At 33.8% G+C, this 26919-nt stretch overlaps 1 protein-coding gene across 1 annotated transcript; it reads left to right on the forward strand.

Annotated features, from left to right (window-relative positions):
• Positions 1-18078: 18078 nt before the first annotated feature.
• Positions 18079-21338, forward strand: LOC141659024 (uncharacterized). The gene is made up of 2 exons (XM_074465743.1): positions 18079-19279; positions 19447-21338. Exons 1-2 carry the CDS (start codon positions 18079-18081, stop codon positions 21336-21338), a joined length of 3093 nt encoding a protein of 1030 aa, XP_074321844.1.
• Positions 21339-26919: the final 5581 nt, after the last annotated feature.

Genomic DNA, 26919 nt, shown 5'->3' on the forward strand with positions numbered 1-26919 from the left:
AGTCTTGAAGAAACCATCTATATGCAGCAACCAAAAGGATTCATTAAGGAAGGCCAAGAGCATCTGGTATGTAAGCTTAAGAGGTCTATTTATGGACTTAAACAAGCTTCTAGAGACTGGAATATTCGTTTTGATCAGGCAGTCCAGTCATATGGATTTGATCAAAGTCCAAGTGAATCGTGCATGTATAAGAGAAGTGAAGGTAATGCAGTGGTTTTTCTAGTACTATATGTAGATGATATTTTACTCATTGGAAACAATATTGAGATGTTGTCATCAGTAAAGGCATGGTTGTTCAAACAATTTAACATGAAGGACTTAGGTGAAGCGGCATACATCCTTGGGATCATAGTTATAAGGGATCGCAAGAAAAGGATGTTGGCTTAATCTCAAGAGCCCTACATTGATGAAGTATTAGCTCGTTTTAACATGCAGAACTCCAAGAAAGGTTTTTTACCTTTTAAGCATGGAGTTGCTCTATCTAAGAAGCAGTGTCCTTCGACACCTAAGGATATAGAGAGCATGAAAGCAGTTCCTTATGCTTCAGCATGTGGAAGCTTAATATATGCTATGTTATGTACGAGGCCTGACATCTATTTTGCTGTAGGCATGGTTAGTAGATACCAGTCGAACCGATGTCAGGAACATTGGAGTGTAGTAAAAACTATACTCAAGTACCTGAGAAGGACTAAGGAGTATATGTTAATTTACAAGGCCTCAGATCTATTTCCTTTGGGATATACTGATTCAGATTTCCAATCGGATAGGGATAAGAGGAAATCAACCTCGGGATATGTTTTTACTTTAGGAGGTGGAGCCGTTTTATGGAGGAGTGTAAAGCAGAAATACATTGCAGACTCCACCATGGAGGCCGAGTACGTGGCGGCCTCTGAGGCTGCCAAGGAGGCTGTATGGTTCAGGAACTTCCTTTTGGACTTAGATGTGGTACCTAATTTGTCTAGGAGCTTGATGGTGTATTGTGATAACACTGGTGCTGTGGCAAATTCAAAGGAACCGCGAGACCACAAAGCAGATAAACATATTGAACGTAAGTATCATCTCATACGAGGAATCGTAAAGCGAGGGGATATAGTTGTGGCTCATATATCATCAGAAGACAACCGGGCAGATCCTTTCACAAAGAGCTTGCCAGCCAAGGTTTTTGACAAGCATGTGGAAGCGATAGGAGTCAGATGGATGGACACATAGATTTTTATGTAATAGTGGATTAAATAAACATTGATGTACACATAGAATATTTTGAGTATAAGTGGGAGATTGTTAGCGTATACTGAAAATATTTATTTGAAGTATGTATATTTATTTCTGGCCAGTTTATTTGAGAATCATTTGAATGTTTACATGTTGTCTAATATTATATATTGTGAACAATCTAGTATCAAATGGGATACAGAATATTAGATTGTTAAATACGGTTATATAATATAATAAGGTTTACAGCACAGGTGGTGTTGGACAATCCACTGGTATGGCTGTAGTATTATTTAGATTAGTTTATATTGACTAATAAATAATGCTAGTATACTTTGTGTATATTGAACAGGATCAAATTTAGAATTGTTCCCTTAATACTGATTAAGAAGGAGAACTAAGATTCTATATTATTATTAATGTTTAGGTTCTTAATCCGGAAATAGTAATTGCCACGTGTATATTATTTACATGCTTTGATTTATATATGTAATAATTCTTTTGAATTATATCATTATATTTTGGGTGATGGAATTATATACATGGTGGATATTATTTATTGAAGGAATCCATGTCCTGATAATATTCGGGTTAATGATGTCCCCTTGAAAGCTCAAAAAGATTTAATTATGTGAAACCCTTCACGTGGAATTTATTCTGGCATAATTAAATAAAGGTTGAGTGGATGATCAAGGATAAAAGATATTAATTAAATAAATTATCAGTAATTTATTTAATTAATGGACATATGATATTTTAAACATGGGGAATTTAATAAGCAAATAATATTGGAACCGAATTAATTAAATTACGGTATTAGGAAAGGTAGTGCAAATATTAATTCTTTAGTGGATTGAATTAATATTTAATTACATTGGGCTAGGCTCAAGATGTAATTAGAAGGCCCAACCTAATTATCCATGGTCCCTATTGTAGCCTATATATATTCTTATTCTCTTCTTGCTTGGGTTTGTGTGAAAACATATTGTAGCCACCAAGGAGCAATAAGAGAGGATAACTTGAGAAGACGGAGGCCACACTTCGCTCAAGGGAATTTGGGAATACAATAGAAGAGCGTGGAATCAACCATTAACAAGGTAATCCTCTTTTCGTAATCTTTATCTTAAAACGTAGTAACACCCTAAGTCCGTGGTTCCCAACAGATGGTTGGTATTTCAAGATTTCTGGCGTCGGCAGTGCTCCTCGATCTTGATGTGAATCATAGAGCTCGACGTGGCGATGACGCTGGATCTTCTATCCAACAGCTGTCAGATCTGTTGTGCCGGAAGTTATTTTTTCAACATGGTCCCGGATATAATGGAAGATGGAAGAGCAAATCTATCTCAATACAATTAGGATCCCACGTACATGAAAGTAAATGTCATCTCCAAGGCCACTCTTGATATGTAAAACAATGCACCGGATGGTTTTGCCGCCTTCTCCACTATTATACTTGGAGAGCTAACCGGTTATTTCGGACCTTAATCACCTCAATATGAAAAAAGTAACAGGCGGAACACCAATATGTAAAATCCTAAAATTTCTCAACTTGGGTTTTATTGTGTTATTTTGAGGTATTTTAACCTCACACGTATTTTAGGCTATAAGGGCTCGGGATGACGATAGAACAACCAGTAGGGAGAACGGGGATAAAGAGAATGGCGAGCATGTTGAAGAGGAGGAGAGTGGCGAGGAAGGGGAAAATAGCGCAAGAGGGGAAGATGGCGCTGATTAGTAGTATTTAATTTGGTTATTATGCTTTTATTTTAATTGTTGATTTGAATCACGTGTAAATTTGATTTTCTTAAAACATTTTGTTATTAATTTTGTTTTTTGTTGAATGTATAGTCGTTAAAAGTAGTTGTGTATGTATATATAATTTTTCTTGACTTTTATTGGCGTTTATATAATAGAACGTTATTATAATGTGTTAGTTGTCGGTACCGTACGTGTTTGTGTACGGAGAGGGCTAATTGCAGTAGTGGAAAAAAAATCTGAGAATTTCGACCAATCTACACTAATAACGATCAAAGTTAACCATTTTTAGGTAACAAGACGGACTAGATTCAACAAAATACCGACTAGGGCCAATTTGGTTGCTTATTATACCGATCAATTATATCAACTTGAATTCGTCTAAATCGATAAAAAAACAACCAAAAAATAGGTATTTTAAAAATCTATATATACCACCTAGGAAAATTTTATTACATTTCAAAAATCTTATTTTTTTCATCACCAAGTGTGTATATATCTTTCTTTTTTGAATTTTAAAACAAATAATTTATTTTATTCTTTTTTGGAACCTAAAAAATTTTGCTTGCCCGACTTTGCATAATCACCTGATTACCAAACACAACATTGACTATGTTCCACATATAATGCAGCTCTCTCTAAAATTTTAAAAAATTTCTAGAATACCAGAATCAGCACAAAAAAAATCAATAATTTAACTTATTTATGTTTCTCGACTATGAGCAAACTCATAAATAGGATTTATCTCTTAGGTGCAGAAGCATGGCCTCCGCAACAGAACCTTAGGTATCATTCAACTTTGACTTCTGCTCTCCCTCTTTATAAAATGAGTCATTGCCAACTTTTAAACTAACCGAACATAGATACATCTTGGCATGATCAGGTCCTACTTGTTTCATAATTCTGCAAGCATGAATGAAAACATTATTAAATTAATTTTTTGCTCACTAGTAATAAGATAAATGGATATAAATCATAAATATGCATCTGCCGGTAATATTCTTGCATATAAGTAGGTCTTATGTAATCTAATTTAACATGCCAATTTATCTATACTTTTTGATTTTTCATAACCAAAGTTTTGTTTCTTGAGATAAATAGGATCAATCCCAAGATTAAGAATAACAGTCAAATATATAACTTCAAAAATTTTCCATGACCATTTATATAGTTTTGCATTATAATTTATTTGAGTAAATTGCACTTTACACCCCTTATAGATATTCACTTTTTGGGTTTCATCTTAAAGTTTTAATTTTGGCGAAATGCATCCCTCAATTTTAAATTTTGTTTCATATCGCACCTTTTTTAACAATTTTCAAGGGTAAAAATGGAAAAAAAAATTTGTATGTTTATATTATTACAATGTGCACCCCGTATTTATAATATTGTAACAAATTACACCGCGATTTCAACTTCGACTTGTTTCAAAAAATATATAAATTTGTGTGATAATATTAGATAATATTTTTTCACTTAAAAATTAATTAAAATATTATAATTCTCTATTAAATCTGAATCGAAATCACAAATAAGTCTTTTATCCAATTTAATTTAAGTACTATGTAGATAATTTTAAATTATATTTATTTTCAAATAATAATATCAAAAGATATCTATTTTATCAAATATATGTGTCTAGGTTTTGATATCACTTTTTGGCACAATCTTTATAATTTATAATTTCTTAATTTTGTTATAATATTTTTATAATCCTAAGATAACCAACCCAAATTCATAATATGAGATAAATAAAAGATAAGAGAAAATAAAGCCAATTGAATATCTTCAATAGCTGAATTCTTCTCCGTTGATTGCTTCTCCTTTGTGCTAGTTGTCCCATGTCTCCCTCTCTATATATTAGGTATGGTCTCTATTTTCAATAATATATCTAATAAAACTCCATATAATGATTTAATGCAAATACGGATTTCCCAATTATAATTGAAAGAAAGAGAAAATCTGTAATTGACTTTTTGACTCAGATTTTTGACAGTTTTCTGTGGACCTTTAATTCAAGACCACTTCTGAAATAAAACACTTGTCATAAGATTTTCATCGGCTATTGAATGGTCAGATTGTTAGAATTGGACTTCTAGAATTCCATATTTGACCGAAATAGTATACACTGCGTAGCTCGCCAATAATCAAATTTTCAAATATTATTTTTTAAATTCCAAGTTTTTCTTTATTATTACTCCTTTATAAGTATAGTAAAACATTAATATTTATTAAAATCAAAATCCATATCATTAAAAATTAGTTAAAATATAGGGACAATATTAAGATAAAGTACACGCTCAATACATAACATGTGTGCTAAATTTGGATTTGTAATCTTTGTAGGATGTTGACTATTATCCAAAAAATGGAAATCCTTAGCCATCAATCTTTTTCTCTCTAGTTTCCACCACACTTTTCTCTTTGATTCGTCCCTCGATAAGATAGTCTCTCTTTCTCTTTGTAATTCATACGCTAAACACAAAAATATTTGACATATTGAAAATCAGATACCTTGGGTTCTTGACAATAACTCATGTATTATTTCGTTATTAATTGTATAATTCCAGATTCTCAAAAGTTAAGAAATAAATTGAAAGCTCTAATTATTCTACCTAAATTTTTCCCTTTCATCACAATGTACTCTGATTGCATGCACACTCTAATGTCAAATGGTGGCTCGAGCCATTTGCCTCGGGAATGAAAAGACCTCCCAAAAATGAGATGGTTGGTTTACTAAGAATTCTGTCATATACAATGCTCCTCTATATTAATGCGAACCATAGAGCTCGATTTAGGGATGATGCCGAATCTTTTAGCCAATAGCTACCCGATTTGTTGTGCCAAAAGTTATTTTTTTAACATGGTCCAAGATATAATGGAAGATGGAGCTTATCTTCTGAACTTAGTACCTTCTAAGTCGGTTCCTAAAACCCCCTTAGAATTGTGGACCGGGGATAAACCGAGTCTAAGACATATTCGAATATGGGGTTGTCCAGCACATGTGCTGAACAAGAACGTGACTAAGTTAGAATCTCGTACAGAAGTAAGGTTGTTTGTAGGCTACCCCATGGGAACGAAAGGATATTTATTTTATAGTCCGAAGAATCGGGATGTCATTGTTAGCACCAATCCAAGATTCTTAGAGGAGGAATATATAATGAATCACAAACCCATGAGTAGTGTCATTTTAGAGGAACTAGTGGGAGGGACAAATAATACCCATGAAGCTGTAGTACAAGTAGAACAACCACAACATAATGTACAACCTGTCACTAATACCGCACCAGTGCCTCGTCGTAGTGGGAGGGTTGGTCAACAGTCTGGTAGATTCATGTTTTTGGGAGAGTCTTCAGACTTGGTCCCTGGTGAACATGATGATGATCCCCGTACATACGAAGAGGCAGTACAAGACAACGATGCAGATCTTTGGCAAAAGGCGATGGAATCTGAGATAGAATCAATGTATTCTAATTAGGTCTGGGAGCTCGTGGAACCACCCAAAGGTATAAAACCTATTGGATGTAAGTGGATCTACAAGAAAAAGAGGGGATTAGATAAAAAGGTGAAAGCCTGGAAAGCAAGACTTGTTGCGAAAGGGTATACTCAGAAAGAAGGTATCGATTATGAGGAAACCTTTTCACCGGTAGTCATGCTTAAGTCAATCCGTATTCTTTTATCTATAGCAGCTCATCTCGATTATGAGATTTGGCAAATGGATGTCAAGACAACTTTTCTTAATGGACGTCTTGAAGAAACCATCTATATGCAGCAACCAAAAGGATTCATTAAGGAAGGCCAAGAGCATCTGGTATGTAAGCTTAAGAGGTCTATTTATGGACTTAAACAAGCTTCTAGAGACTGGAATATTCGTTTTGATCAGGCAGTCCAGTCATATGGATTTGATGAAAGTCCAAGTGAATCGTTCGTGTATAAGAGAAGTGAAGGTAATGCAGTGGTTTTTCTAGTACTATATGTAGATGATATTTTACTCATTGGAAACAATATTGAGATGTTGTCATCAGTAAAGGCATGGTTGTTCAAACAATTTAACATGAAGGACTTAGGTGAAACGGCATACATCCTTGGGATCAAAGTTATAAGGGATCGCAAGAAAAGGATGTTGGCTTAATCTCAAGAGCCCTACATTGATGAAGTATTAGCTCGTTTTAACATGCAGAACTCCAAGAAAGGTTTTTTACCTTTTAAGCATGGAGTTGCTCTATCTAAGAAGCAGTGTCCTTCGACACCTAAGGATATAGAGAGCATGAAAGCAGTTCCTTATGCTTCAGCATGTGGAAGCTTAATGTATGCTATGTTATGTACGAGGCCTGACATCTGCTTTGCTGTAGGCATGGTTAGTAGATATCAGTCGAACCCAGGTCAGGAACATTGGAGTGTAGTAAAAACTATACTCAAGTACCTGAGAAGGACTAAGAAGTATATGTTAATTTACAAGGCCTCAGATCTATTTCCTTTGGGATATACTGATTCAGATTTCCAATCGGATAGGGATAAGAGGAAATCAACCTCGGGATATGTTTTTACTTTGGGAGGTGGAGCCGTTATATGGAGGAGTGTAAAGCAGAAATACATTGCAGACTTCACCATGGAGGCCGAGTACGTGGCGGCCTCTGAGGCTGCCAAGGAGGCTGTATGGTTCAGGAACTTCCTTTTGGACTTAGATGTGGTACCTAATTTGCCTAGGAGCTTGATGGTGTATTGTGATAACACTGGTGCTGTGGCAAATTCAAAGGAACCGCGAGACCACAAAGCAGATAAACATATTGAACGTAAGTATCATCTCATACGAGGAATCGTAAAGCGAGGGGATATAGTTGTGGCTCATATATCATCAGAAGACAACCGGGTAGATCCTTTCACAAAGAGCTTCCCAGCCAAGGTTTTTGACAAGCATGTGGAAGCGATAGGAGTCAGATGGATGGACACATAGATTTTTATGTAATAGTGGATTAAATAAACATTGATGTACACATAGAATATTTTGAGTATAAGTGGGAGATTGTTAGTGTGTACTGAAAATATTTATTTGAAGTATGTACATTTATTTCTGGCCTATTTATTTGAGAATCATTTGAATGTTTACATGTTGTCTAATATTATATATTGTGAACAATCTAGTATCAAATGGGATACAGAATATTAGATTGTTAAATACGGTTATATAATATAATAAGATTCACAGCACAGGTAGTGTTGGACAATCCACTGGTATGGCTGTAGTATTATTTAGATTAGTTTATATTGACTAATAAATAATGCTAGTATACTTTGTGTATATTGAAAAGGATCAAATTTAGAATTGTTCCCTTAATACTGATTAAGAAGGAGAACTAAGATTCTATATTATTATTAATGTTTAGGTTCTTAATCCGGAAATAGTAATTGACACGTGTATATTATTTACATGCTTTGATTTATTTATGAAATAATTCTTTTGAATTATATCATTATATTTTGGGTGATGGAATTATATACATGGTGGATATTATTTATTGAAGGAATCCATGTCCTGATAATATTCGGGTTAATGATGTCCCCTTGAAAGCTCAAAAAGATTTAATTATGTGAAACCCTTCACGTGGAATTTATTCTGGCATAATTAAATAAAGGTTGAGTGGATGATCAAGGATAAAAGATATTAATTAAATAAATTATCAGTAATTTATTTAATTAATGGACATATGATATTTTAAACATGGGGAATTTAATAAGCAAATAATATTGGAACCGAATTAATTAAATTACGGTATTAGGAAAGGTAGTGCAAATATTAATTCTTTAGTGGATTGAATTAATATTTAATTACATTGGGCTAGGCTCAAGATGTAATTAGAAGGCCCAACCTAATTATCCATGGTCCCTATTGTAGCCTATATATATTCTTATTCTCTTCTTGCTTGGGTTTGTGTGAAAACATATTGTAGCCACCAAGGAGCAATAAGAGAGGATAACTTGAGAAGACGAAGGTCACACTTCGCTCAAGGGAATTTGAGAATACAATAGAAGAGCGTGGAATCAACCATTAACAAGGTAATCCTCTTTTCGTAATCTTTATCTTAAAACGTAGTAACACCCTAAGTCCGTGGTTCCCAACAGATGGTTGGTATTTCAAGATTTCTGGCGTCGGCAGTGCTCCTCGATCTTGATGTGAATCATAGAGCTCGACGTGGCGATGACGCTGGATCTTCTATCCAACAGCTATCAGATCTGTTGTGCCGGAAGTTATTTTTTCAACATGGTCCCGGATATAATGGAAGATGGAAGAGCAAATCTATCTCAGTACTATTAGGATCCCACGTACATGAAAGTAAATGTCATCTCCAAGGCCACTCTTGATATGTAAAACAATGCACCAGATGGTTTTGCCGCCTTCTCCACTATTAAACTTGGAGAGCTAACCGGTTATTTCGGACCTTAATCACCTTAATATGAAAAAAGTAACAGGCAGAACACCAACATGTAAAATCCTAAAATTTCTCAACTTGGGTTTTATTGTGTTATTTTGAGGCATTTTAACCTCACACGTATTTTAGGCTATAAGGGCTCGGGATGACGATAGAACAACCAGTAGGGAGAACGGGGATAAAGAGAATGGCGAGCATGTTGAAGAGGAGGAGAGTGGCGAGGAAGGAGAAAATAGCGCAAGAGGGGAAGATGGCGCTGATTAGTAGTATTTAATTTGGTTATTATGCTTTTATTTTAATTGTTGATTTGAATCACGTGTAAATTTGATTTTCTTAAAACATTTTGTTATTAATTTTGTTTTTTGTTGAATGTATAGTCGTTAAAAGTAGTTGTGTATGTATATATAATTTTTGTTGACTTTTATTGGCGTTTATATAATAGAATGTTATTATAATGTGTTAGTTGTCGGTACCGTACGCGTTTGTGTACGGAGAGGGCTAATTGCAGTAGTGGAAAAAAATCTGAGAATTTCGACCAATCTACACTAATAACGATCAAAGTTAACCATTTTTAGGTAACAACACGGACTAGATTCAACAAAATACCGACTAGGGCCAATTTGGTTGCTTATTATACCGATCAATTATATCAACTTGAATTCGTCTAAATCGATAAAAAAACAACCAAAAAATAGGTATTTTAAAAATCTATATATACCACCTAGGAAAATTTTATTACATTTCAAAAATCTTATTTTTTTCATCACCAAGTGTGTATATATCTTTCTTTTTGAATTTTAAAACAAATAATTTATTTTATTCTTTTTTGGAACCTAAAAAATTTTGCTTGCCCCACTTTGCATAATCACCTGATTACCAAACACAACATTGACTATGTTCCAGATATAATGCAGCTCTCTCTAAAATTTTAAAAAATTTCTAGAATACCAGAACCAGCACAAAAAAAATCAATAATTTAACTTATTTATGTTTCTCGACTATGAGCAAACTCATAAATAGGATTTATCTCTTAGGTGCAGAAGCATGGCCTCCGCAACAGAACCTTAGGTATCATTCAACTTTGACTTCTGCTCTCCCTCTTTATAAAATGAGTCATTGCCAACTTTTAAACTAACCGAACATAGATACATCTTGGCATGATCAGGTCCTACTTGTTTCATAATTCTGCAAGCATGAATGAAAACATTATTAAATTAATTTTTTGCTTACTAGTAATAAGATAAATGGATATAAATCATAAATATGCAACTGCCGGTAATATTCTTGCATATAAGTAGGTCTTATGTAATCTAATTTAACATGCCAATTTATCTATACTTTTTGATTTTTCATAACCAAAGTTTTGTTTCTTGAGATAAATAGGATCAATCACAAGATTAAGAATAACAATCAAATATATAACTTCAAAAATTTTCCATGACCATTTATATAGTTTTGCATTATAATTTATTTGAGTAAATTGCACTTTGCACCCCTTATAGATATTCACTTTTTGGGTTTCATCTTAAAGTTTTAATTTTGGCGAAATGCATCCCTCAATTTTAAATTTCGTTTCATATCGCACCTCTTTTAACAATTTTCAAGGGTAAAATTGGAATAATTTTTTTGTATGTTTATATTATTACAATGTGAACCCCGTATTTATAATATTGTAACAAATTACGCGATTTCAACTTCGACTTGTTTCAAAAAATATATAAATTTGTGTGATAATATTAGATAATATTTTTTCACTTAAAAATTAATTAAAATATTATAATTCTCTATTAAATCTGAATCGAAATCACAAATAAGTCTTTTATCCAATTTAATTTAAATACTATGCATATAATTTTAAATTATATATATTTTCAAATAATAATATCAAAAGATATCTATTTTATCAAATATATGTGTGTAGGTTTTGATATCACTTTTTGGCACAATCTTTATAATTTATAATTTCTTAATTTTGTTATAATATTTTTATAATCCTAAGATAACCAACCCAAATTCATAATATGAGATAAATAAAAGATAAGAGAAAATAAAGACAATTGAATACCTTCAATAGCTAATTCTTCTCCGTTGATTGCTTCTCCTTTGTGCTAGTTGTCCCATGTCTCCCTCTCTATATATTAGGTATGGTCTCTATTTTCAATAATATATCTAATAAAACTCCATATAATGATTTAATGCAAATACGGATTTCCCAATTATAATTGAAAGAAAGAGAAAATCTGTAATTGACTTTTTGACTCAGATTTTTGACAGTTTTCTGTGGACCTTTAATTCAAGACCACTTCTGAAATAAAACACTTGTCATAAGATTTCCATCGACTATTGAATGGTCAGATTGTTAGAATTGGACTTCTAGAATTCCATATTTGACCGAAATAGTATACACTGCGTAGCTGGCCCATAATCAAATTTTCAAAAATTATTTTTTAAATTCCAAGTTTTTCTTTATTATAACTCCTTTATAAGTATAGTAAAACATTAATATTTATTAAAATCAAAATCCATATCAATAAAAATTAATTAAAATATAGGGACAATATTAAGATAAAGTACATGCTCAATACATAACATGTGTGCTAAATTTGGATTTGTAATCTTTGTAGGATGTTGACTATTATCCAAAAAATGGAAATCCTTAGCCATCAATCTTTTTCTCTCTAGTTTCCACCACACTTCTCTCTTTGATTCGTCCCTCGATAAGATAGTCTCTCTTTCTCTTTTTAATTCATACGCTAAACACAAAAATATTTGACATATTAAAAATCAGATACCTTGGGTTCTTGACAATAACTCATGTATTATTTCGTTATTAATTGTATAATTCCAGATTCTCACAAGTTAAGAAATAAATTGAAAGCCCTAATTATTCTACCTAAATTTTTCCCTTTCATCACAATGTACTCTGATTCCATGCACACTCTAATGTCGAATGGTGGCTCGAGCCATTTGCCTCGGGAATGAAAAGTCCTCCCAAAAATGAGATGGTTGGTTTACTAAGAATTCTGTCATATACAATGCTCCTCTATATTAATGCGAACCATAGAGCTCGATTTAGGGATGATGCCGAATCTTTTAGCCATTAGATACCCGATTTGTTGTGCCAAAAGTTATTTTTTTAACATGGTCCAAGATATAATGGAAGATGGAGCAGCAAATCCATATCGATTCTATTAGGAGCAAACGTATGACAAAGTAAATGTTATTATCAAAGTCGTGCTTTATATGCAAAACATTATGCAATGTGCTATCGCTGCCTTCTCAATTCCAGTTCTTGGAGACCTGACCATTATGTCGGATGCTACTCATCTCAATATGAAAAAAGTATGAGGAGGAGCACCAAGAGGTAGAATTATAAAATTTCTCAATTTAGGCTTTATTGTGTTATTTTGAGGCGTTTTAACCTCAAATATATTTTAGGCTATATGGGATTGGGATGATGACACCACGACCAGTAGTGAGGACAGGGATAAAGAGGATGGAGAGCATGTTGAAAATGAGTAGCATGGTCGGGAAGGGGAAAATGGCGTGAAGGGGAAGATGGCGCTAATTAGTAGTATTTAAATTTGTTTATTATGCTTTTGTTTTAATTATTGGTTTAAATAACGTGTACATTTAATTTTCTTGAAAAATGTTGTTATTAATTTGGTTGTTTGTTGAACGTATAATCATTAAATGTAGGTGGGGAATATTTGGTTCTATATATGTATATAGTTTTTTTGATTTTTATTTGCGTTTATACTGTTGAATCTTATTATATTGTGTTTGTTATGGGTACGGTAGGGGGAGGGGCTAACTGCTGCAGCAGTGATAAAACAATTCTGCAAAGAATTCTGACTGATTTGCAATAATAAGGACCAAAAATAACCATTTACGGGTAACAATACCGACTGGATTCAACAAAATACCGACCATATTTATCACAAAAATGACTGCATTCTTGAGAAACAGTACGTATAAATTGGTCGTTATTGGTCTAAACCAAAAAATGTTTTGGAACACATAATTACTAATTTGTTTGCTTATTATACCGACCAATTCTATCACCTGTAATTTCTCGTAATCGATACAAAACGACCCGAAATATGTATTTTAAAATTGTATATATACCTGCTAGGAAAATTTTATTATATTTCAAGAATCTTATTTTATTCATCAACAAGTATGTATATATATTTCTTTAATTTTAAAACAAACAATTTATTTTATTCTTTTTTAGGAACCTAAAAAAAAATTGCTTGCCACTACAAGAAAAATGGCTAAATTCGACCGAAAAAAATCGGTCGAATTTAGCTTAATTCAATCGTGTGCGATCGAATTTAACTAAATTCAACCGATTTTGAATCGGTTGTAATAAAGGAAGTCGAATTTAGGAGTTCGGTCGTATTTAAGTAAATTTGACTGGCTAATTATGATCGAATATTTACGACCGCTTAAATTCAACCGAAAAAATTTGATCGAGGACAATCGAATTTAATTTTTCACCTAAAATTTATAAATCATGCCCAAATAATTAAATATTTTGAAAAAAATTTAAAAATCCCGCCCAAACAATTACATTTTTTAAAAAAATTTAAATAACCCGCCAAAATATTAAATTTTACCGTATATAATCAAAAATTAATTTCAACTACTTTTTGCTGCAACGTAAATTCAACCGAATTCTATCAATTTAAACTAACAACAGATTTTTGAAAAAACGGCAGAATGCTGCTCAATTCCAATTTATAATTTCAACCTAACCAAACTAGAACACCTTGGAACGTATCATTTCAACAACCGGAATTCTACACAATATTATCTGCAACTAATACAATACAAATGTATAAAAAAACAGTGTCAACAAACAAATTTAATGGCTCAAAAAATCTGATAATTACTATTACAATATACTAAAACCTATCTCTTTCTTTTCAGCCAAGCATTGCATCAAACATCTTGTCTACGCTGACGATTCTGGTGAATCTGCATCCTTGACGTTGCTAGTACTCCCGCAGCTACACACATCAGACAAAACAGATCTAATTATAATTACTCATTCACTGCTGCTCAAACCACCAAGTTTAATGAAGGAAGAGCTTAACATTCTCAAAGTGAAAATATTAATCTCTTTGAAACATTATTTCTAACAAGATCATAACCTTACAAACTCATCACAAATCTCTTCAGTGTGGTTAAAGCAAATCATTCATCATAGAGCATCTTCAAATATCAATACTGAAAGGAATATGTCCTAAGTCCAATCATGTATTAGGAGTTAGGAATAACTTTTATGTAATTTGTTTTGATTTCATTGATATTAATAAAGACTTGTTTCGTTTTTATTACGGGCTTTATTTATTTAAGTGTTTAAATAAGATATACCATAGTTTAGAGTAAAGCTTTTTATGGATTATGATGAGATCATAATAGTGAGACCTAAAAAGATGATAACTCTAAACTTAAATAGTTCCTGGTCATAGGATTACTAACTGGTAATTAATAATCCGCAAAGATCGGTACATACTATGTTTGCTTCATTATGAAGGATGTCTGTTCTCATCACTAGTACAGAAGACACTTTAGGAGTCGTACCTATAGTGTCGGTTGAATAGAGAACCGACACTATTTACTGCCTAATGCATCGGTTAAATAGAGAACCGATGCATTTTTTCTATTTTTCAAAGCTAAAGGCGTCGGTCGTTTCAATTAACCGACGCTGCAGAGTTAAAATAGCGTCGGTCAAGTTGAATGCCGACGCTAGTTGGTCTTCTGTGTCGGTTGGTCAAAAGACCGACGCTGTTGGTTTTGCTATTGTGTCGGTCTTTTTTTTAGTCGACGCTATTTAGATAATATACAGTGTCGGTTTTCTTTTTAACCGACGTAAGAAGAAATAATTTTAAAAAAATTAAAAACAAACGCGGGTAAACATACGCGGGTGACTAAAATTTTCATCGCTTGCTACTATTCCACTTTAAACCTTTCATCTCCTGCTACTAAAATTTTTCTTCGATTTCTAGGGTTCGATTGTTGGCTCTGAGAAAGGGGAATCGATTGGGTTTCGATTGTGGGGTTTTGGCTGCTGCTGCTTAAACAATCGAAGAGGGTGCTGCTTAATCTTCACAAAGGTATTCCACCAACTTGCTTTCACAGTTTCTATTTGCTATATACATACATACATATATATACACACACATGTGTATATGAATCTGTAAATTTCAGAATCTGCTTTGTTTCGATTGAATTTATCCAGCATACATCATTTACTTTATGTTAATGTTCTTGAGTTTCAATTTATTATAATTTGATTGATTGATTGTATCAGTTGATTTTAGATTCAGATAAGTTTAATTTACAAAGTGACTCTGATCATTTCGTGTTTTTTCCGAAAATGTGTTCGTTGACTTCATTGTAATTGAAACATAAAGAATTGACTTGATATTATAGAAATTCAGTTTACTTGTGTAGAATGTGAAAATCGAGCTCTGTGCGCAACCGTTAATTACCTGCTTTGTTTGTTTGTTCTCAATAACGTAATGTAAATATTTGTGCTCATCCTTCAATTAATGTTTGAACACTTGAAATTCATTGTAGTTGCTGAGTCTAACGGCTTCTGCTGCTGCTGCTTCACTATTTCCTCTGTGTCATTTCGTTTTACAGGTCGAATGTAAGAGTTTTCTCTAATTTATAGATTACATCATGATCAGGTCAAACATACTCATCAAGAAAAAAGTTGAGAAACTTCTACTGTGCAATTTGGAAACGTAAAACATTTTAGCATCTTTATTTATCACTTACTTTCCCGATCTAAATCTCTAACTGCTAATTTACAAAGGAAATGAGAACAGTTAAAATAAACACTAGGTTGCTGATATACAATAGTTGTTTATAGCTTTGTGACCAATAAGTTGTCTATATTGGTTTCAGCACATTCGTCATTCAAGCTTGTTTGCGATTATCTCTTTAAAATTGAGTCGTGCTGCCAATTAACCACAACCAGTCCAGAGCAGCACCTGCAAATATACCGCCCAGAAGGAATAGAACTAGAAGATTTCCCAATGCATTTTGCTCTGGACCCTGAAAATGAACACTTTGTTACTAATACGTAAAATTAAAAAACTCAAGTTCGTTACACTTCAAGCAATTGTCTGGTTGGCTTACCTTTTATCCTTTAGGAGCTATAGTCATGACACACACAGTTAGGTAACCATTGGTTAATCCCAAGAAAGAAACAAGTAATATCATCCACCCCTGATCACCATATTTCGCAGTGAAATAAAATACAGGTATAAGCAAGAAACGGGATAATATCGCAATCATGAGGCCTTTTCGAGATTCCGACTTGATAAATTCTATTAGAGGAACATATCTACCAACTAAATCCAGCACGTTGTACATTGCTATCAGAACAAGTGGATACCTGAAAAGCAGTACTGAGAAATTAGGAAGTTTTGACAAAATTTTGAGAAATTTATCTTATCCAAGGAATCCAGTTATTAATGATAAGCTTCACTGATTAACCGACAAATAAACCTCTGAACAGTGTAAGATAAACATTATCATGGGTTGTGAACAAAAACGGAATCAGATTAATATGATTATGCTTCAAAGTAAAGATATGTGACTTCTTTTGTGCAATTTAATTTGACATAATAACTAGCCATATAAAGTATTACACTTTGTAATTGACCTGCACACTCTTTCTGAATTGCTATGTAGATTTTCTGACAGTGTTAATCATAGACAAAACCTAGTACAGTATATCGTTGGATTTGGAATAGAAAGTAATCTAATAGCTGTCTTTATACAAATATGAAATTAAACCTTGTTCTACTGTTCAAGGAGCTAAACTTTGTTGTTCAAGGTGTGCAACCTCAAATGCTAGCAAATGACTTGTTTTACTTTTGACTTTCCAAAACTATACTTCTACGGAGTGTATGCTTTTGATTGTTAGTTTTGTACTTTTTGATCTGGGTTTTTAATTTTGAAGCTTGCCTTTTTAGAGAGCTTTACTGTAAATTTTTATTTAGAGAGCGCTACATTGTCATTGGTTCATAAAGTTTGATATTAAACTTGTAAGAATGTGTAGCTCTTTGTGAATGACAGCTTTAAAATTCTGCAAACTGGTTCTCAAACTCTGTTATGGTTTGCAGGAGCACTTTGTTAAAAGAAGACAACATCTTGTAGGTCCCAATAATTCATCTCGTAAGGCTTTGGAAATTTTAACTGGCTGGTATATCCTTGTTCAGTTATGGTTTGCAGGAGCGATTTATTTTCTCTTCTGAAACTAGATAGGTTTATTATATATGCTTGTAAATGGGTGATTTCTGTTAAGTTCTGCATATTAGTTTTCTTGGCAGGCTGCATCGGTCAGGTACAATCAGCACGCTAAAATGAATCTGAAACATTACAATCAGCACGCTACTTTGTCCTGTAATTGTTAACATAACAGAAACCAGTATGCTATTTTATATAGAAATATGAAGCAAATAGCTTGTTGTTCTTCCTGTTTGTGCTCATCAAAATGAAAGGAGTATCAATCTCCCCATTTTTTATGATTATAACCTATTTAGGAGAATTAACAGCTCCCCCTAAATCCCTGCATAAAATGTTAATATAAAATCTGCTACAAAATTAATTTAATATAATCTGAACTTCTTCCATTCATTTTTGATAGAAAGAGAACATGGATCGTCTCACGTGGATGTATAAAATACCACGGGTCTCGCATGCCTATGTTAATGGTGTTAATGAGTTCATTGCATGTGCGGTAGAAAATCTAAAGATGAAACAGATCGAACATGGAAAAGAAGACAAGATCACATATCCATGTCGTGATTGTTATAATCTGAAAAAGTATCCTAATATTGACACTGTTCGTGATCATTTATTTCACCGTGGTTTCATGGAAGATTATACGAAGTGGATTTGGCATGGGGAGGGAATACACACTAGCAAGACTGAGACTTCTAGCAAAATTTATGAAAGTTATGGAAACAGTATGCCTCGTAATGAAGAAGATGATGCTGAAAATGATAAGGTTGAAGAGATGATCCAAGATGTTGAAGAAATCCTAGTGCACCAACCAGAAGTTCTGGAGAACTTGGTTGATGATTCTAAAAGACCTCTCTATCATGGGTGCAATGTTCAATTTACTAGGTTATCAACAACCTTGAAGTTGTGTAAACTCAAAGTAAAAAATGGTTGGAGTGACAAGAGTTTCACTGAAATGCTAAAACTTTTAGCAGAAATGCTTCCTGTAAAAAATGAGCTTCCCACTTCCACATACGAGGCAAAGAAGATATTATGTCCAATGGGTATGAATGTAAACAAGATACATGCTTGTCCAAATGATTGTGTGCTCTTTCGCAAGGAGCATGAACATTTACACAAATGTCCAAAGTATGGAGCCTCCCGATATAAGCGGGATGGAAATAATTCTTCTATTAATGACAAGAGGCCTCCTGTCAAGGTGTTGCGCTACTTACCCATAGTGGAACGATTTAGACGTCTCTTTGCAAATTCCAATGATGCAAAGCTTGTAAGGTGGCATGTGGAAGGGAGAAAATCAGATGGAATGCTCCGACACCCGGCTGACTCTCCGCAATGGAGAACCATTGATGGTAAATTCCCAGAATTTGGAGGAGAAGTTAGAAATCTACGACTAGGGCTTTGTGCAGACGACATGAATCCGTATCGCACTCTAAGCTCTACACATAGCACTTGGCCGGTTCTTCTAATGATATATAACTTGCCTCCTTGGCTATGCATGAAGCGTAAGTATATCATGTTGACATTGTTAATCCCTGGTCCTAAAGAAGCTGGAAATAATATAGATGTTTATCTTCAGCCACTTATTGAGGATTTAATGTTATTGTGGGATCAAGGTGAGAAGATGTATGATGCATACAGTCAGATATATTTCAATTTGCGTGCCATGATCTTCTGCACTATAAGTGACTTTCCCGGCTATGGTAACCTCTCAGGTTACACGATTAAAGGAGCTAAAGCATGTCCGATTTGTGAAGATGCTTTGATTGATCTTCATTTGAAGAACTGCAAAAAAATATATATATGGGTCATCGCACGTTTCTTCCACTTACTCACCCTTATCGTAAGAGGAAAAACGATTTTGATGGGACTATCGAGACTCGAGTGGCTCGTTTTCCTTTAACCGGGAAGGAGGTCTTTGAACGAGTTAAAGACATTGATGTTGTTCTTGGGAAGCTGTATAAAAAGCCAACTCCGAATAGTATTTGGAAGAAAAGATCTATATTTTGGGATCTACCATATTGGGAACACTTGCAAGTGAGACATTGCCTTGACTTTATGCATATTGAAAAAAATGTTTGTGAAAGCATTATTGGGACACTATTGAATATACCTGGTAAGACGAAGGATGGGATGAAAGCCAGGCTAGACTTACAAGAGCTGGGTGTACGAGCTGAGTTAGCACCACAACAATCTGGTAAACGTGCGTATCTACCTCCCGCTTGTTACACTTTGTCCAGGAAAGAGAAAATAAGCTTTTGTGAGTGTTTATCAAGTGTCAAAGTTCCATCTGGATATTCCTCAAATCCAAAAAACCTCGTCTCAATGAAAGACTTAAAGCTTCTAGGTTTGAAGTCACATGATTGTCACGTGCTAATGCAACATCTTCTACCGGTTACAATTCGAGGCATATTGCCGAGGCACGTGAGAGTGGTTATCACGAAATTGTGCTTCTTCTTTAATGCTATATGTAACAAGGTCATCGATCCCTTGACTTTGGATAAATTGCAAGCTCATATTATAGTCACACTTTGTGAATTTGAAATGTATTTCCTACATTCATTCTTTGACATTATGCTGCATTTAGTGACTCATCTTGTGAGAGAGATAAAAATTTATGGTCCTTTGTATGTGCGTCAAATGTATCCTTTCGAGAGGTTTCTGTGCATTTTAAAAGCATATGTGAGAAATCGGCGTCATCCTGAAGCAAGCATAGTTGAAGGGTATTCGGTTGAAGAGACTATTGAATTTTGCACGGACTATCTAGCATCTACCGATCCAGTTGGAATTCCGAGATCTCGTCATGAAGGTAGACTTGACGGTCAGGGTACAGTAGAACATAAAATGATCACTCCCGGTGCTGAAATGCTTGATAGAGCCCATCTCTTTGTTCTACAACACATGACAGAAGTTAATCTTTACTTACAAGAGCACATACTGGAGATTCGACGAAAGAATCCCTCTAACGGTGGCAAGTGGGTTACAAATGAACATAATCGATCTTTTGTGAAATGGTTTAAAGATCGAGTGATGTCTCAATATTCAAAAAGTCCTTCAAAAGTTTCCAATACTCTGAAGTGGTTAGCTTATGGCCCAAACATGGCACTGAGTTCTTTCCAAGGATATGATGTAAATGGGTACAGTTTCTACACACAACATCAAGATAATAAGAACACCGTGCAAAATAGTGGAATATCTGTAGAAGCTTTTTCAACAGAATTTGAAAGAGGCAATTCTATTGCATCACGAGATGTAAAAAAGTCTTATTATGGGGTGATTGAGGAAATCTGGGAGATTGACTACAAAGATTTCAAAGTTGCACTATTTAAATGTAAATGGTTTGATATCCGTCGTGGTGTTCGAGTAGATGAGTCAGGTTTCACTTTGGTTGACTTCAATCGGTTTGGTCTTGAGGACGATCCATTTATACTTGCAACACAGGTCAGACAAGTTTTTTATATTCGAGACCCGGCTGATGTGAGGTGGTCAATTGTTCTTCAAGGTAAGCGACGTATTATTGGAGTTGATAATGTCGAAGATGAGGAAGAGTATAATCAATTTGACGAGAACCCCCCTTTCTCAATTGGCCTACAAACCACATCTATAGAAGATAGTACGTATATAAGTTATGCACGCAATGACCATGACGAAGGGGTATGGATTGATCATCAATAATGATTTGAAATACCTTCATGCCAATGAAGGTAATTTTCTACCCTATAATTAAGAACAGAAGAACAGAAGAACTCTGACAAATTCATCTTCAATTTATTCATTTAGTGGACACAAAGTGTGTGCAGAAGTGTTGATTTTTTTTTAAGTAATTCTACTTTAAAACGTTAAGTTCAACATTTCCAACCTGCAAGTCCTGAAAAAATATTGCCTGGAGAACAGAAGTTGATATTCCTTTCTAGACTCACTTTTACTTAATGCGAAGATTATACCATACCAAAGTTAGTTAATCGGATACTATTGCCAGATGAAAACACTGATGTACTAGAAACTCGATTGATATATATTTTACTTATGTGTGAACTTGTAGTTCTACTTATATAAATTTTGATAACATGGCCATAGTTTTCTGGTTCTAATAAATACTAATAGGTTGTTAATTCTTTTTTCTTTCCTGTTCTTCCCTTCTTAATTATATGAACTTTGTAGTAATTTTTAACTTGGGCTTGTAATACGACGTAATTAGAATTTCCTTATAATGTGCCTGGACTGGTCTTAGTGATGAACTGGTTCTCATTTTGTCCATGTGCACAGTTGGACTTGGTATTTTAATATTATATAAGAGCCTAAGCTGGTGATTCTTTTGCAGACTATTCATGTGTAGAAAAGGTCTGAGAAAGGGAGCTATAAGTGCAAAGATATAGTAGACCATCACACTGCAGAGGTAAGTCAAACTTCATTTATTTGTGTCATTAAACTGTTTTGCAGTGTCATGCACTATAAATGTTACAGAGTTGATTATCTAGATAGGCATTATAGTAGTTATTTTTAGTCTATTACAAGTAATGTGTTTGTATTATCATTTAGAAATGTAATAATTTGATACTATCAAATTAGTCTCTCTTTGAACTTATTTGTTTTTCCTTAATCATTTATGCAATCATCAACAGGTGCGAGCTATCACAGTCCATCCATCTCAGAAGTACTTTGTAACAGCGTCCCTTGATTCTACATGGCATATCAAACCTTGATCTGCAAAACTGTCAAAAAACTAAAGATTTGCTCATAGATTGAAAAATATAGTTAATATCCAAAATTGAAATGATTCAGTAGTAATGAAGTTTTATGGACCATATCCAGTAATGAGTTAGAGAACTTTCACTCTTTCACATACGAGTAATTACTTTAAATTGTTCAACTTTCATAGGTTTCTGAAACAAATGGTATCAATTATCAGCTTTTTAGACACTGTTGCAATAATCTCAACTATACATGATATTTGATCTTACAGGTGCAATAACTTAATGTACCATATGTACCATATGTAATAGCTCTTACATTTCCTAACCTATTATGTTACAGGTATAAGATTAATGGATCAAGATGAAGTTAGGAGGGAGCAAAACAGAGAGGAAGACAGAGAGTAAGACAGGGAGCAAAGTTCTGAAGAATTAGTCAAGAAAAGAAGCAGAGGTCCAACGTTGTGCAAAGACTTAAAAAGAAGGATCGCAAAATAGAATTTGGATTGTAGCATTTCTTTCAATGAATATAGTGAGCCAATTGGGGATATGCTTAAAGATTTTAGGACTTATGTAGGATCAGTGGTTCGATTCCAAGTTGATATAAATATCGAGAGTTGGGACCTTGTAAATCAAGGCTTGAAAGATGCAATATGGGAAGATATTAAGGTATAATAAGATGATAAGGCATTTGACTTCAACTGTATTTAACATTCTTTGGCTGCTTGCTAATATTTAACTATTAGTAATTTATAACTTACTCATTATGTTCAGACCCGGTGGAAATTGTATGATTCACGGAAAAAGAACGTGTTAGAAAGAGCAGGAAAGCAGTGGAGAGATTTCAAGGGAAAGCTGACTCAGAATTATTTTCGAGAAGGCAAGGATCCGTGTGAAAAATACAGCTTCAATACCGAGGACACGTGGAAAACATTCAAACAGAGACGTGAGACTGCAGAGTTTAAGGTAATTCAATGTCAATTCCTGAAAGTAGGCATGTCTGATAAAATATAAATTATAAAGAAGTATAACACATCTAGATTCTGCAAACGATGGCTAATTTTTATTAAGGTGAAAACTATATACTAACCAAAACTTAACTCTACTTAAAAAGATAAAAGAAACAAATAAACTCAAATAAGTGTTATTCAAATTCATTAATTATCACAACAACTTGATTAATCTTTTTTATATACTTGATTAGTTAGCATAATACTCTCTTTAAAAACTCTAGTATAATCTACTTATAAGTCATGATGCACCGAAAAAAATTATTTATAAAATCTAACCTTTTAAAAGTGCAACTCTCTTTTTTCTGGAGCAATTTCTTCATTGTTTACTGTAACAAATTCATAAACAGGGATATATTAGAAATTGAAAATAATATTCTCAAAATAATAAAACTTAAATTATTAGAAATTAGTTTACCGTAACAAATTCTCAAAATAGTATTAGAAATTAGTAAAATATGTTCCTGAAACCCAAACTTAAATCCTAGTAAAATATCTCATTGACAAAAGGCTTACTGATAATGAGAATCAGTGCAACTGTTAAGCAACTCAGAGAAGTTCTCATCCAACAAATCTTGTCTATACCCACCTGAAAAATCCTAGTAATTACCCAGTCTTGTAAAGATGCAGTTTACTAGTTCACATTGCCAATAAAAAACAATGAAATTAAACAAGGGATTGCAAAATTACAGTTTCGGAAAGTAGAATTTGCTGCACTGAGACAAGTCTGACATATAAAACTGAACTGGATGTGGTATCATCTATTGTTTCTTCCCCTTTCGTAATCAAACTGGATTCATAAGATTGAAATGTTGGTGGTTCAACGATGGCTCCTCCTGCTGTAGATATAAATACAACGTCATAAAAAGCTGACACTTAGCTAACAGAATATAATGTCCAAGTTTCTATTGTAAATTAAATTCATCACTGTAGCTAATTCTTCACCAGCATCACATTCTTCTTCATCATTGTCATCTTTTTTATATTCATCTGAATTAACTAATTTTGACTAACATGAAACTTTTTTATCTTTATTAAACAGGAAATAAGCGAAAAGGCAAAAGAAAGTCAGAAACAAAATGAACATGTTCATTACCTGGGGCCTAGTGGATATGCTTCAAAAAGAAGAAAGTGGTATATTGATGACCCCATCACTTCTCTCAATGATCCTGATTGCAGCAATCTGTCAATGCTATCAACTGAGCGTACTGGACGCGGTTTTGATTGGCTTAGAGCACATGCAAGAGCTGATGGACAAGGTGGTCATTACTTTCCAAATAAGAAGACAAAGGATGTGTGCCTGACCATGGTAATTCACTATACTTTTTAAAATCAGCAGGGGTATCCTTGTGAAATGAAGTGTTTCTAATGAATTTATTTTACAGAATGAGTTACACAATCAAGCATCAGAAGGTTCATGGACTCCACAAGGCCATGATGACTTATTAGCACGTGCACTTGGGAATAAAGGGCACGGGGGACGTGTTAGAGGCGTTGGTGGAGGCGTGAAAATAAAAGATGTATTTAAGTCAGGGCCAAGGAGACATAGTGGTCTTGTATCGACAGATAAATTGGCCACCATTACGGAAGAAATCAAAAAGAAAGTTGAGAAAGAGTGCGAGGAAATGATGAATTCAAAATTGGAAGGCATCTTCAATCAGTTGAAGCAGATGGGTGTGTCACTCGAGGCTGATCAATTTGTAAATGATGATGGTGCCCGAAAAGTTGATAATGCTCGAAGTAGTTGTCACTCGGTGGATCAGGAAGATTATTTCTCAACTATCAAGGTACTGTCAACATAATTTTGGACTATTAAATCTCTTGATTAGTTGGGTTGAACCCGTCAAAAAAAGTTGTTCCTACTTAAGATTCACAGGGGCCAGTGAATCAAACATATAGTACTTACTATACGACTGAATTATTTTGTGCTCTCAAAAGACATGACTTGAACCTGATATAAAAATCTCTTTCTAATGAAAATTTCTTTTGAATATTGCAGGTTCCAACACTTTGTCGGCTATGTGTAATACATGTAGAAAGAGGAAAAATTGTTGCAGTTAGAGGGACTCTTTTCCCAACCAATCAGGGAGAGATGATCCATAATAACCCGATTGCCCCTCAGAATGTTAGAGTATCAGTTGATGATGTTATAACTGAATACCAACTTACTCCACTTCCTGTTCCATGTTACGAACACGAGACAATAGGAAATGCATCTGGTAGCTTTGTTCAATGGCCGAAGGACCTTGTGATGTTGGGACAGGTATATCTTGTTTGGTTCAATTATGAAAAGTTTCCATTAAATATAACCCAATAAATATGTCTTTGATTAGGATCCTATATTGGAAAAGAAAAAACTCCAAGAGATGACGCCAATTCAAAAGTCATCAAAGGTTGAAAGTAAAGGGTCGGTGACTCCCCTGAAGCAAAGCCCTCAAGTAGTTGGTGATGACATAAATTCGAGTGATCACTGTGCAGGTTTAAGCTTCTTACTCAAAAAGAGGCCCCCTTCTAAAAAATCTGATGCATTCGTTTTTGAGGAAAATGAAGATAGTCCAATATATATCACACTCGAAGATGTCAATCAATTTTTGAGAATGAGTTGGTTAAACATACCCATTGTGGAACTGTTTGTAAAGTAAGACTCAGTCTTTCTTCCTAATTCACTTTAGAATCTATTAGCACACATATATATTGTGATAAATGATATTTGTAGGTATGTTAGCAAGTTGTGCAAGCAATTGAAGGACGATAAGTTTGCATTCATGTTGCCATCTAGACTAGCAATACCACATAATCATGAGCAGCAAAAACGCAAGGACGAAGCAACTGATTACATGACAAGTCTTTTGGTTGATAATAAGGATAAACGTTATATCATAGCCCCTTACATCCAAGAGTAAGAATAAAATCATAGTAATTGTCATGCTATATATATTATATAATTATATTCCGGCTAATATATTATATATGTTTTTATTGTAGAGATCATTGGATGTTGCTACTTTTTTGTCTCAATGAAAGTGCTATATACGTGTTTGATTCATTGAAAAAAGAAAGAAAGATACGGTTGACCACACCTGCACGAATGTATGTTAAAATTTCAAATTTCATGTTGTATAATTACTACATAGAACCTAGTCCTATAAGTGATGTGATGAAAGTATACGTATTTTACAGGGAATTTAAATTATATGTACCTCAAGGTGTATTGAAGAATAACAGAAAAGAGTTTATTTGGCATCACACCGAGGTTCGGGTATAACTTACTTTGGTTTATTTATTTCACTTATATTATATGCTCCTCTCTTTCTAGTTATTATTTATGAATCTTGTTTGTTTATGTGTAGTGTCCCCAACAAAAAGGAGGCACAGAATGCGGTTTTTTCGTGATGAGGTACATGTATGACATTGTCATGCTTTCTCAAAAAAATGCAAACATGAATTGGAAAATGGTAAGAAAACTAAAATATCGTAAATATTGGTTTACAATTTTTAAAATCAAGTACTAATATTTGAAGTATGTTAAATTTTTGGTAGGGTCTTGGTTCTAGA

This window comes from Apium graveolens, chromosome 1 (genome assembly GCF_009905375.1).
Source record: "Apium graveolens cultivar Ventura chromosome 1, ASM990537v1, whole genome shotgun sequence".
NCBI classification, from domain to species: Eukaryota; Viridiplantae; Streptophyta; class Magnoliopsida; order Apiales; family Apiaceae; genus Apium; species Apium graveolens.

Excerpts from the sequence above, each read along its gene's own strand:
- LOC141659024 (XM_074465743.1), top strand. The coding sequence starts at position 18,079 with ATGGATCGTCTCACGTGGATGTATAAAATACCACGGGTCTCGCATGCC. Across the intron at positions 19,280-19,446 it reads AATGTTATTGTGGGATCAAG|AACTGCAAAAAAATATATAT; the intron begins GTGAGAAGATGT and ends CTTCATTTGAAG.